Here is a 13100-nt window from a genome sequence, read left to right as displayed (position 1 = left end):
TGCGCTGCCGGCTGCCGGATTGAGAGGAGGGTGCCCGTGTGCAGTCTCCTCTCTTGAAACGCCTCTGTCCTTAGCTACATTAAAGTGATTGTCAAAATCTTCCAGCATCAGAATAGACAGTACACAAAACTAAAAGAAACTGCAAAGTTAGGCACACATCTGTTTGCTGGTGATTAGAGAAGTAAAAGTTGATTATTATAAAAGAATACATACATTTCAGATAATTAGAACATGGGTCATCAACCTGTGGCCCACGGAGCTGTTCCCCATGTCCCGCCGATGGATAGTGTAGTGCAGACCGCACTACACAGAAACAAACACACCGGCGCCGGCAGCAGTGTGTTTTGTTTTGGCAGCCAATGAGAGTCAGACAGACTAGACTGGCTGCTGCGCCCACTGCAGGAACCGGACTGAAGCTCACTCATGAGCTCCGCCTTCCGGCTCTTACAGTGGGTGATGGGAGAGACTCCATGACCTCTCTCCCATAGTGCAGAGCGGACTGGGAGGACGCCGGATGGAGGAGCGGACAGCGGCAGGCGTCAGTCGTGGGGATTGAGGTAAGTGGGTTTTTTTTGTCTTTGTCCAATATATGTAAGGGGCACTGCATAGAGGAGACTACTACTGGGGGGTGGGGGGCACTGCATAGGGGAGATCACTACTGGAGACGCAATATAAGGGGCACAACTGGGGGACCACTACTGGGGGCACTGTATAAAGGACACTACTGGGGGCACTGCAGAGGGGGGCAGTTATGGGAATTGTTTGAGGATGGGGGCAACTATCTGACATAATTAATGGAGTAGGAGGGACAGTTATGGGGCATAATTATAATTGTGGGAGGATGGGTGCCGTTCTGGGACCTAATTAAAATTGTAGGAGGGGGCAGTTATGGGACATAATTGTATGATGAGGGGGCAGGGTCTAAATACCGCAGTACAGCTTAGTAGCTCTCTGGCTTTATTGATTTTTTTAATGTGGCCCACACTGTCTTAAAGGTTGAAGACCCCTAACTTAGAATTTCTATCCATGTTTTTTAAATAAAAACACTTTAGCTACTCTTTATTCTTTATTTTGTACTTAGATGTGTTTTTGGGATTTCTAAAGACCTACATACAGGTTTTTGCTTACAAGAGTGTAACTACAGAGGAGTGGAAGACATTCTTGTATTCTTATTTCAAAGATAAGGTATGAAACTATTATTTCTGGCCTTACCATTTAAAATAACTTCAATATTTAGGCCTATGTTTTTTTTACATGGTAACAAAAGTGAACAACACAAAACTTACAGTATTAATAAAAAATATATGCAATAATGCAGCACAGAGAACTAATTATTAATCAGAAAGGTGACCTAATGTCCCAAACCTAAGGTAGATGTTTTTATTTCTAGTTCTGTTAGTTAAAGATCATAGTCCTACTGGGAGGCTGCAAATACTGGCATCTTGTCTGGTTTAATGTAAGTGTCAGTGAAAATCTTCTTGCCCTCCCCGTTTTGCCACGTAGTATGCAAGGTGTGTTACCCAGTGCGGGAGGAAGGTATAGCCTCCCCCCCATCCCATCCTCAGACTGCCCCAACCCTCAAGCAATTTGATGGTGCACTATCACCAGACTTTCTTACCTTATGTAGGGCAAGTAAGTGGAGTGGCAGGCAGACGAGGGGCGCTGCTTCTCCATTGTTTCATTGAGAAACTGGGAGTGAGGCATTATGCTGGAGAAGCAGCAAATGCTATCCCTTTGTAAGGTATGAAGCACGTAAGGTGCGCTCAAGTTCATTTAAATTGAAACATAATTACATTGAATTTAAACACTGACAGCCGATGAGGAATGTGTGTGTCCTATAACTTCCCATAGTGGATGCTGCTCTATGCGGGTTCACCAAGGTGTTTTTTTTTGGGAAGGAACACAAGTGTGCATCGTGTTGGACAGAGCAGAGTATTCATTTTTATCTGCATTCTGCACAATTTACCTAAGTATACTACTGATGAAGTAGATGCACTGTCGCTCTTAGTATTGTGGGACAGTGTAAAATCTATATTTTATTTAGCAGAGCTGTACATTATGGAAATAAGGTGGAGAAGGGGCCGTCTTTGCTGTGTGGAGGGGTTCACATACATTTCTACTACACAGAAAGACCAAACTGTTTCATAAATATGCAGAAAAAAAACCTATTAAAAGTGTTCATATAATATCCCTTAAAAAGGAATTTCTTCCACATCGAGAATTCACACCATGTTAGGAAGGTTACTTATGAGTAAATACTCTTACTGGACACCAATAAATAAAGGCACATCTCACATATCAATATCTTAATAGTCTTCTCCTTGATGTATGTCTGGAAGATCAGCCAAGCAGGGAAACTGGCTCCATAAAAATAATAAATCATATAGTGACATACTGACAAAGTAACAAAAATATTATTTAATTAATATCAGCAGGCATAGAACAATTCACAAAATGGCTGCATGCATTCATCCAATCAACCGATTAGCTCTGTACCAGCTTATAAGTGAAGAGAGGGCACATTAATAGAAAATGATGTTATTAACTGTAGCAATAACATTAGCTTGTGTCAACAAGCAATAAAAATAACATTAAATGTGAATAGAAGCAATTAAATTAGTTGATGATTAGTGATAATGTATAGTTCTTGCCCCTCTAAGAAGCTGGGTGAGTGTGGGAATAGGTAATTTATGGCTGGAAAGCCTTCTTACCCTAAACTTACCCTATCACTTCAACCAAGGATGATTTACAAAGTAGCTAAACGTGTCTAATGACAGGCATCGAAATCCCGACGAATGTCATTAGACCTACGCCGGGAGCACCGACACCCGGCTTACCGATCGAAGGTAAGCCGGGCGCGGACAGCTGTGGGGAGGGATGGTTAGGTTAGGGGCTCCCGGGGGTGACTTAGGGAGCGGCACCCCCCGGGAGGTTAGGGTTAGGCTAGGGGAAGGGGGGTGTTAGGGTTAGGCACCCCCAGTGGAAGGTTAGGGTTAGGCACCCTCCCGGGGGACTTAGGTTTAGGCAGCGGGGTAAGGGGGGATTAGGTTTAGGCACTTAGCGGGGGGATTAGGTTTAGGCACTTAGCGGGGGGATTAGGTTTAGGCATTTAGCGGGGGGATTAGGGTTAGGCATTTAGCGGGGGGATTAGGGTTAGGCACCCCTAAGGGAGGGTTAGGGTTTCCCTTGATATTCTCCTCCAGATAGTAAAAGCATGGCTGTCCTCTGTGGTTTCCCCACCCCTGGTAACGCTCTATCTTTATCAAAGCCAGTAGTGAGGTTCAGTTACAGGAAGTCAATTTAAGTGATAGTTTGACCAATTCAAATGTTTAAATGGAGTCACTAGTCACATTGTTCCATCATGCCCATTATATGCCCAGCAAGTGACAACACATCCCAATATACATGTCATGCTGTAATACCCATTGGTGCATGTCTCTGTAAAATCTGACACAACAAGGCAAATATAGGGACATTAAATGTTAGATTATACTTCCTGCTTTATAATGTTACTTTGGAAAGCCCCAGACAATAATATGGTCTTTTGCCACAAACCAAAAAGGCATCCAAATCCACCATTGACATTGACAGAAGTATGATATAAAAGGTATGGACATGTGAATAAAGTAAGTTTTAAGTTAGTTTTAGTTTCATTACACTTGTAACAAACTTTATATACTTTTCTCAATGTTTCCTCAAAGTTAGATTGATGCTTTGTATTTCAATCTTTGTGAATCATTACTATAAATTTTTGTGTCTACTGTGTAGGCTGAAGTCCTAGACTCGGTTGATTGGAATGGATGGATGTATACTCCAGGATTGCCACCTGTACAACCAAAGTAAGTTAGTGTTTGAACTCTGCAATATGTTTTACCTTTAATGATTTGAATAATCCAAACAGAATCACTAACCACATAATTATGTGCAAATGTAGATAACTTGAAGATGGTATTTCACACCAATAAATTGAAATAAGCAACATATTAATACAATCTAGTACTGGTGAGGATAATTCACTTGCTGACGAAATCTTGAAAGTGAACTGTTTCCCTTTATAGGTATGATATGACACTTGCCAATATCTGTATTGCACTGAGTGAGAAATGGATTGAGGTACGATTTACCTTATTTACAGGTAGAGATGAAGGAATCATTCACAGCTTGATTTCCAAAAGATGTCACTCTGCATTTGACCTGTGATTTGGCTTTTTGTTTAGGATTCTATTTATTTATACTAGATTGCACTAAAACAGATGTACAGTTACAGACTTTGGTGGGTCAGGATGCTGGGTGGTGTGGCTGCTGGTGGGGGGATGGCTTTGCTCTTGCATTTTATACATTCCTATGATGCGTGCATCGGGGGGCATTGATTGTTGCATCAGAGGGGCATGGTTATGCTGGTTCTGCCCCTACAGCAGATTATTTATATAATCCATTTCCTTAGTCATCGATAGATTTGAGTTGATTGTTGCATCACAGAGGGGCATGGTTATGCTGGTTCTGCCCCTACAGCAGATTATTTACATAATCCATTTCCTTAGTCATCGATAGATTTGAGTTGATTGTTGTATCACAGAGGGGCATGGTTATGCTGGTTCTGCCCCTATAGCAGATTATTTACATAATCCATTTCCTTAGTCATCGATAGATTTGAGGGACAGTGATAGCAAGTCCTGATTTAAAAATAATTCTTAGTATAGTGTATAGAAAATAACTAACGGTGCATCTACAGGCCATAATATGTCAGCACAGATATTTGCATCTTCAGATTATCCCACCATTACCTCTATCAACCACCCATAACAGCCCATAATGGGCCCTCACTCTTTGTCAACTTGTTACAAATGCATGATGGTATAACATACTAACATTCTACCTTTATTGTATCTCATCAGTATAATTCTTGTTGGCAGCTAGACAGTGCTGGATTAACAACAGGGTGGTTGATGTGATCGCCCAGGAGCCCCCACAAATATGTATATAATCCAGCATGGGGGGCAGTGTGGCATAATGTGAACTGATGTTTCCGAGAGGCTTAATGTGACGTGGGTGTAATATAGTGTGCCCAAGATTTGTAGTGCTGGGAGTATTTTCAAACTATAATGACTTTTGACTATTTTGCAGGCTAAGCAAAGTGACTTGAGCTCATTCACTTCTGCAGATGTGACATTTTTTTCAACCAAGCAGATGATTGAGTTCTTGACTCTATTACTGCTCGAGGTAAGGACTAATGTATAAGGAGAAATTTTTTTTACGGTGATCCTGTCTTGGCTATGAACCCATCTTGGCTTTCTCTCAGCAAGATATATTTCCCATTCGCTAGTATGGTATGAAATCACTATATTGCCAATATGTCCACAGTAGGACCATTTATCATACACCAAAACCAGTGGGTTACTGAGCCCTTATGTAGAACAACCTTCGTCAGTCTGATATAAAACTAACCAACAGACTTACAATTATTATTACAGCAAAAGGTAGTTCTACCAAGTACTAGCTGCATGAGGTTAAATCTGCAGACAAGTAATAAATTATGAGTTTGAAAATTCACTTTCAGAACCTACTTCACAAAATCTGGAACAATCTGTGTGTCATTTTTAATACAGATATATCTTGATTTTGTTAGGGTGTTGAATACTTTTGCAAGTCACTGTATATTACATTAAACGGTGTTTGATTTTGCCTTTCAAACAGATAACAGGTTTGTTAGATACACATAATATTCTGGTAAATCCCAAGAGCAAAGGACACAATCACTATACCCGTTATCATAAATAAAATAGGTGTAGTAGTCATTAATACATTTTAATAATTGAGTGTTTGTAAATGAGCTAAATTTCAGTAAGCGTGTTCAATACTTTTTCCCTGTATCATTTCATATTATTACACAGAATTTTATTTATCTATATCTATGGTTTAATTTCTTTGCTTGTGTGGATTGCATGGGTTGTTGCTGACATTTGGTGAAAATTTCATTACAATTGCCCCTTTACAAATATATTTACTGAGAAAACTGTTGATGTGTCCAATACTTATATTACCCACTGTATATATAATATGCCTCATTGTTTCTGTGTGCGCAAAAAGTTAATCAGTCCCCTATTTCATAGGCAAATGCAGGGGGGGTTCCGGTTGCCTCCAACCTACATCATGACCACTATAGAAATCGTATATAATACAATTTTAATAGTGCCTCATGTTCTCCTCAGTATCACAAATTAAATAATTAGCACCACTTGTGGATCTTTTAACATGTGTCAGCCAGTAATGAATACACGTGTGTACCAACTAGGAGATCTAGAAAACATGGACCATCTATAGGGTTAATTGTTAATACAGTTATATAGTGCATAAAGAAACCAATATGTACATATATGTCCAGAGCAGTGCTAGGATCTTTTGCTGCTCCCCAAGAGTCCTATTTTGCTCCCATTCTCTGGAAATGTGCCCAGCCTCACATGTGAAATTAAAACATTCAGCTCAGGCAGGATGGCCCTAGTGCCGCATCTAATGGCTTACTGTGATCACTGGTCCTGTATATGCTGGAATTATGACATACACTACACTTTGTATGATGCTTATTAAAGCTGGTTAAGTGCTAATTATGTCCTCTTCATGGATTTGCCATACTCGCTCTAAACTCAAGCATTTGGAAACCCCCCTCTAGAAATCCTGTTTTAATGTGAAGATTTACGTAGATGCAATGAAGCTCCTCCTGAATTGACTTTCCCCAGGAGGCATAAGTTGATTCGGATAAAAAGCAGAGAGCACACACTTGTGACTAGTTCAAAAACGTAAACTCTTTACCAAAGTGTAAAAACACGTAAATCTAAATTTGAAACCGTAAACTTCACCAAGAACAGGTAATGCTGGTTTCATAGTGCAGCAGCAGCATGCATCGGAGTCAACTGCTCCCTGTCTGCAGTTAAAGGTTCAGTCTCACCAGAATCACTCCATGACACAAATACATCAATGTCACACATTGGTGGCTACGCCTAACATGTTTTGTCACTCTAATTTTAGTCTTTACTAGGGGTGAGCGGGTTCGGATTTCTGAAATCCGAACCCCCCCGATCCGAGTCTGATCCGAGTCAGGCTCGACTTTTCCCGCCTGACTCGGATCTGAAATCGAGGCAAAACGTCATCATCCCGCCTTCCGAGTCTCGCGGGTTTTGGATCCTATATAAGGTACCCGCGTCGGCGCCATTTTCTCACTCGGCTGTGGACAGTGAAGAGGGAGGGTGGGAGTTAGGGCAGTGTAGTGTAGTGTAGTGTAGTGCTGCTGTTGTCCACTACTTCAAAGTCCATAGGGGCTGGCTGTGTTGTGCTGTGCTGCTGTTGTTAATAGGGGCTGTGTCCACTACTTCAAAGTCCATAGGGGCTGGCTGGACTGTGTTGTGCAGTCAGTTCTCCATAGGGGCTGTGTCCACTCCAAAGTCCTGTGCAGTGTCCCAGTCCTAAAGGAGTGCTGTAGTGTTGTCCAGGGGGTGCTCTGTCCATCAGGGGTGCTCCCCCCAAGTGCTAAAAAAATAATATATTTTCTGTGTTTGTGAATTGTGTGCGCAGTAGCCGCACGTGCATCAACAAAGTAGTGCCAAGCGTGCGCCTGTGTCATAAGTAAAGGGCCGGCTGGCTTGACCGTTAAAGGGTGCTGTAACCCCCGAAAGTACACTCCAGTCCAAACCAAAAAAAAATTATTTTCTGTGTTTGTGAATTGTGTGCGCAGTAGCCGCACGTGCATCAACAAAGTAGTGCCAAGCGTGCGCCTGTGTCATAAGTAAAGGGCCGGCTGGCTTGACCGTTAAGGGTGCTGTAACCCCCGAAAGTACACTCCAGTCCAAACCAAAAAAAAAATTATTTTCTGTGTTTGTGAATTGTGTGCGCAGTAGCCGCACGTGCATCAACAAAGTAGTGCCAAGCGTGCGCCTGTGTCATAAGTAAAGGGCCGGCTGGCTTGACCGTTAAGGGTGCTGTAACCCCCGAAAGTACACTCCAGTCCAAACAAAAAAAAAAATTATTTTCTGTGTTTGTGAATTGTGTGCGCAGTAGCCGCACGTGCATCAACAAAGTAGTGCCAAGCGTGCGCCTGTGTCATAAGTAAAGGGCCGGCTGGCTTGACCGTTAAGGGTGCTGTAACCCCCGAAAGTACACTCCAGTCCAAACCAAAAAAAAAATTATTTTCTGTGTTTGTGAATTGTGTGCGCAGTAGCCGCACGTGCATCAACAAAGTAGTGCCAAGCGTGCGCCTGTGTCATAAGTAAAGGGCCGGCTGGCTTGACCGTTAAAGGGTGCTGTAACCCCCAAAGTACACTCCAGTCCAAACCAAAAAAAAAATTATTTTCTGTGTTTGTGAATTGTGTGCGCAGTAGCCGCACGTGCATCAACAAAGTAGTGCCAAGCGTGCGCCTGTGTCATAAGTAAAGGGCCGGCTGGCTTGACCGTTAAGGGTGCTGTAACCCCCGAAAGTACACTCCAGTCCAAACAAAAAAAAAAATTATTTTCTGTGTTTGTGAATTGTGTGCGCAGTAGCCGCACGTGCATCAACAAAGTAGTGCCAAGCGTGCGCCTGTGTCATAAGTAAAGGGCCGGCTGGCTTGACCGTTAAGGGTGCTGTAACCCCCGAAAGTACACTCCAGTCCAAACCAAAAAAAAAATTATTTTCTGTGTTTGTGAATTGTGTGCGCAGTAGCCGCACGTGCATCAACAAAGTAGTGCCAAGCGTGCGCCTGTGTCATAAGTAAAGGGCCGGCTGGCTTGACCGTTAAAGGGTGCTGTAACCCCCAAAGTACACTCCAGTCCAAACCAAAAAAAAAATTATTTTCTGTGTTTGTGAATTGTGTGCGCAGTAGCCGCACGTGCATCAACAAAGTAGTGCCAAGCGTGCGCCTGTGTCATAAGTAAAGGGCCGGCTGGCTTGACCGTTAAGGGTGCTGTAACCCCCGAAAGTACACTCCAGTCCAAACCAAAAAAAAAATTATTTTCTGTGTTTGTGAATTGTGTGCGCAGTAGCCGCACGTGCATCAACAAAGTAGTGCCAAGCGTGCGCCTGTGTCATAAGTAAAGGGCCGGCTGGCTTGACCATTAAAGGGTGCTGTAACCCCCGAAAGTACACTCCAGTCCAAACCAAAAAAAAAATTATTTTCTGTGTTTGTGAATTGTGTGCGCAGTAGCCGCACGTGCATCAACAAAGTAGTGCCAAGCGTGCGCCTGTGTCATAAGTAAAGGGCCGGCTGGCTTGACCGTTAAGGGTGCTGTAACCCCCGAAAGTACACTCCAGTCCAAACCAAAAAAAAAATTATTTTCTGTGTTTGTGAATTGTGTGCGCAGTAGCCGCACGTGCATCAACAAAGTAGTGCCAAGCGTGCGCCTGTGTCATAAGTAAAGGGCCGGCTGGCTTGACCGTTAAGGGTGCTGTAACCCCCGAAAGTACACTCCAGTCCAAACCAAAAAAAAAATTATTTTCTGTGTTTGTGAATTGTGTGCGCAGTAGCCGCACGTGCATCAACAAAGTAGTGCCAAGCGTGCGCCTGTGTCATAAGTAAAGGGCCGGCTGGCTTGACCGTTAAGGGTGCTGTAACCCCCGAAAGTACACTCCAGTCCAAACCAAAAAAAAAATTATTTTCTGTGTTTGTGAATTGTGTGCGCAGTAGCCGCACGTGCATCAACAAAGTAGTGCCAAGCGTGCGCCTGTGTCATAAGTAAAGGGCCGGCTGGCTTGACCGTTAAAGGGTGCTGTAACCCCCGAAAGTACACTCCAGTCCAAACCCCAAAAAAAATTATTTTCTGTGTTTGTGAATTGTGTGCGCAGTAGCCGCACGTGCATCAACAAAGTAGTGCCAAGAGTGCGCCTGTGTCATAAGTAAAGGGCCGGCTGGCTTGACCGTTAAAGGGTGCTGTAACCCCCAAAGTACACTCCAGTCCAAACCAAAAAAAAAATTATTTTCTGTGTTTGTGAATTGTGTGCGCAGTAGCCGCACGTGCATCAACAAAGTAGTGCCAAGCGTGCGCCTGTGTCATAAGTAAAGGGCCGGCTGGCTTGACCGTTAAAGGGTGCTGTAACCCCTGAAAGTACACTCCAGTCCAAACCAAAAAAAAAATTATTTTCTGTGTTTAGCCGCACGTATATATCAAATCGATATAACATAAATGGAGGACCAAACTTTCTCCGATAAAAATAAAATAGAGAAAGATCAAGAACCACTTCCTCCTAGTGCTGAAGCTGCTGCCACTAGTCATGACATAGACGATAACATGCCATCAACGTCGTCTGCCAAGGCCGATGCCCAATGTCATAGTAGAGGGCACATACAATCCCAAATGGCAAAGTTCAGGAAAATGACCTTGAAAAAGACATTTAAATCAGCTGAAGAGAAACGTAAACTTGCCAATATGCCATTTACGACACGGAGTGGCAAGGAACGGCTAAGGTCGATCCCTAGTATGTTCATGACTAGTGGTTCAGCTTCACATGACGATGGAAGCCCTCCTCCCACTAAAAAAATCAAAAGAGTTAAGCTGGCAAAAGCACAGCGAAGAACTGTGCTTTCTAAGAAGATATCACAAATCCCCAAGGAGAGTCCAAGTGTGGTGGTGGTTGCGATGCCTGACCTTCCCAGCACTGGACGTGAAGAGGTGGCTCTTTCCACCATTTGCACGCCCCCTGCAAGTGCTGAAAGGAGCACCCACAGTCCACTTGCTGATATGCAAATTGAAGATGTCACTGTTGAAGTACAACAGGATGAGGATACTGGTGTAGCTGGCGCTGAGGAGGAAGTTGGCGAGGAGGATTCTGATGGTGATGTGGTTTGTTTAAATCAGGCTCCGGGGGAGACAGTTGTTGTCCGTGGGATGAAAAAGCCCATCACGGTCATGCCTGGGCAGAAGACCAAACATTCCACCTCTTTGGTCTGGCAATATTTCTATCCAAATCCGGACAACAACTGTCTTGCCATATGTACCATATGTAAAGGTGAAATAAGTAGGGGTAGGGACGTCAACCACCTAGGAACATCCTCCCTTATACGGCACCTGCAGCGCGTTCATAAAAAGTTACTGTCAAGTTCAGAAACTTTGGCTAAGACCGTAAGCAGTCCAGGGACACCTAAATCCCGTTGTCCTGTTGTATCCAAGCGCCTGCAAACCACACCGTCAACTCCCTCCTCGTCAATTTCCTCCTTAGTCAGGATCGGAAGTAGTCCTGCAGGCCATGTCACTGGCATGACTGACTCTCCTATCCGGGATTCCTCTGGAGGATCCTGCATTGCTACGCCTACTGCTGCCGCTGCTGCTGTTGCTGCTGCTGGGAATCGTTCATCATCCCAGAGAGGAAGTAGGAACACCACTACTTTTACTAAACAATTGACCCTCCAACAGTCCTTAGCGAGGAGGATGAAGTACGACAGCAGTCATCCTGAAGCAAAACGTATAACTGAGGCCTTGACTGCTATGTTGGTGTTAGACGTGCGTCCGGTATCCGCCATTAGTGCAGTGGGATTTAGACAATTGATGGAGGTAGTGTGTCCCCGGTTCCAAATCCCGTCTAGATTCCACTTCACTAGGCAGGCGATACCGAGACTGTACAGAAACGTCAGAAAAAGTGTCCTCAGTGTCCTGAAAAATGCCGTTGTACACAATGTCCACTTAACCACGGACATGTGGACAAGTGGAACAGGGCAGACTAAGGACTATATGACTGTGACAGCCCACTGGGTAGATGTATCACCTTACGCAGCAACAGCAGCAGCGTCACCAGTAGCAGCATCTCAGAAACGCCAGCTCGTTACAAGGCAGGCTACGCTGTGTATCACCGGTTTCAGTAAGAGGCACACCGCCGACAACCTCTTAGAGAAACTGAGGGAAATCATCGCCCAGTGGCTTACCCCACTTAGACTCTCCTGGGGATTTGTGATATCTGACAACGCCACCAATATTGTGCGGGCATTACATCTGGGCAAATTCCAGCACGTCCCATGTTTTGCTCACACAATAAACTTGGTGGTGCAGAATTTTCTGAAAAGCGACAGGGGCGTGCAGGAGACGCTTTGGGTGGCCCGAAAAATTTCTGGCCACTTTCGCCATTCAGCGACTGCGTGCCGAAGACTGGAGCACCAGCAAACACTCTTGAACCTGCCCCGCCATCACCTGAAGCAAGAGGTTGTGACGCGGTGGAACTCAACCCTCTATATGCTTCAGAGGATGGAGGAGCAGCAAAAGGCCATACAAGCCTATACATCCACCTATGACATAGGCAAAGGAGGGGGTATGCACCTGACTCAAGCGCAGTGGAGAATGATTTCCGTGTTGTGCAAGGTTCTCCAGCCCTTCGAACTTGCCACACGTGAAGTCAGTTCAGACACAGCCAGCTTGAGTCAGGTCATTCCCCTCATCAGGCTTTTGCAGAAGCAGCTGGAGAAAGTGAAGGAGGAGCTAAGACGGAGCGATTCCGCTCGGCATGTGGGACTTGTGGATGAAGCCCTTCATTCGCTTTGCCAGGATTCCAGGGTGGTCAATCTGTTGAAATCAGACCACTACATTTTGGCCACCGTGCTTGATCCTAGGTTTAAAGCCTATGTGGTGTCTCTCTTTCCGGCCGACACAAGCCTGCAGAGGTGCAAAGACCTGCTGGTGAACACACTGTCAGCTGAAGCGGAACGTGACACGTCAACGGCTCCTTCTTCATTTTCTCCCGCAACTGGGGCTGCCAGGAAAAAACTTAGGTATCCTAAGCAACCCGCTGGCGGTGATGCAGGGCAGGCAGGACCAAGTTTGGACATCTGGTCCGGACTGAAGGACCTGGCAACAATTTCTGACATGTCTACTGTCACTGCATATGATACTGTCACCATTGACAGAATGGTGGAGGATTACATCGGTGACAGCATCCAAGTAGGCATGTCAGACAGTCCATACCTGTACTGGCAGGAAAAAGAGGCAATTTGGAGGCCCCTGTACAAGCTGGCTCTATTTTACCTGAGTTGCCCCCCCTCCAGTGTGTACTCCGAAAGAGTGTTTAGTGCAGCCGGGAACCTTGTCAGCGAAAGGCGTAGGAGGTTGCTTCCACAGAATGTGGAGAAGATGATGTTCATCAAAATGAATTATCA

General features: G+C 44.5%; 1 protein-coding gene across 1 annotated transcript in view; it reads left to right on the top strand.

Annotated features, from left to right (window-relative positions):
- The window catches only part of LOC148538314 (leukotriene A-4 hydrolase-like), a 154715-nt gene that overhangs the window by 132972 nt on the left and 8643 nt on the right, over window positions 1-13100 (top strand). Inside the window, exons 13-16 of the mRNA XM_088453652.1 lie at window positions 1082-1185; window positions 3769-3839; window positions 4059-4113; window positions 5125-5220. Of these exons, the coding sequence (XP_088309778.1) occupies window positions 1082-1185; window positions 3769-3839; window positions 4059-4113; window positions 5125-5220 (326 nt within the window). The remainder of the gene's footprint in view (window positions 1-1081; window positions 1186-3768; window positions 3840-4058; window positions 4114-5124; window positions 5221-13100) is intronic.

The sequence above is a fragment of the Taudactylus pleione genome, unplaced genomic scaffold (genome assembly GCF_031769625.1).
Source record: "Taudactylus pleione unplaced genomic scaffold, aTauple2 ptg000040l, whole genome shotgun sequence".
In the NCBI taxonomy this organism is placed as follows: domain Eukaryota; kingdom Metazoa; phylum Chordata; class Amphibia; order Anura; family Myobatrachidae; genus Taudactylus; species Taudactylus pleione.
The sequence above is the reverse complement of the archived record's forward strand: the minus strand, read 5'-3'. Positions and strand labels throughout refer to the sequence as shown.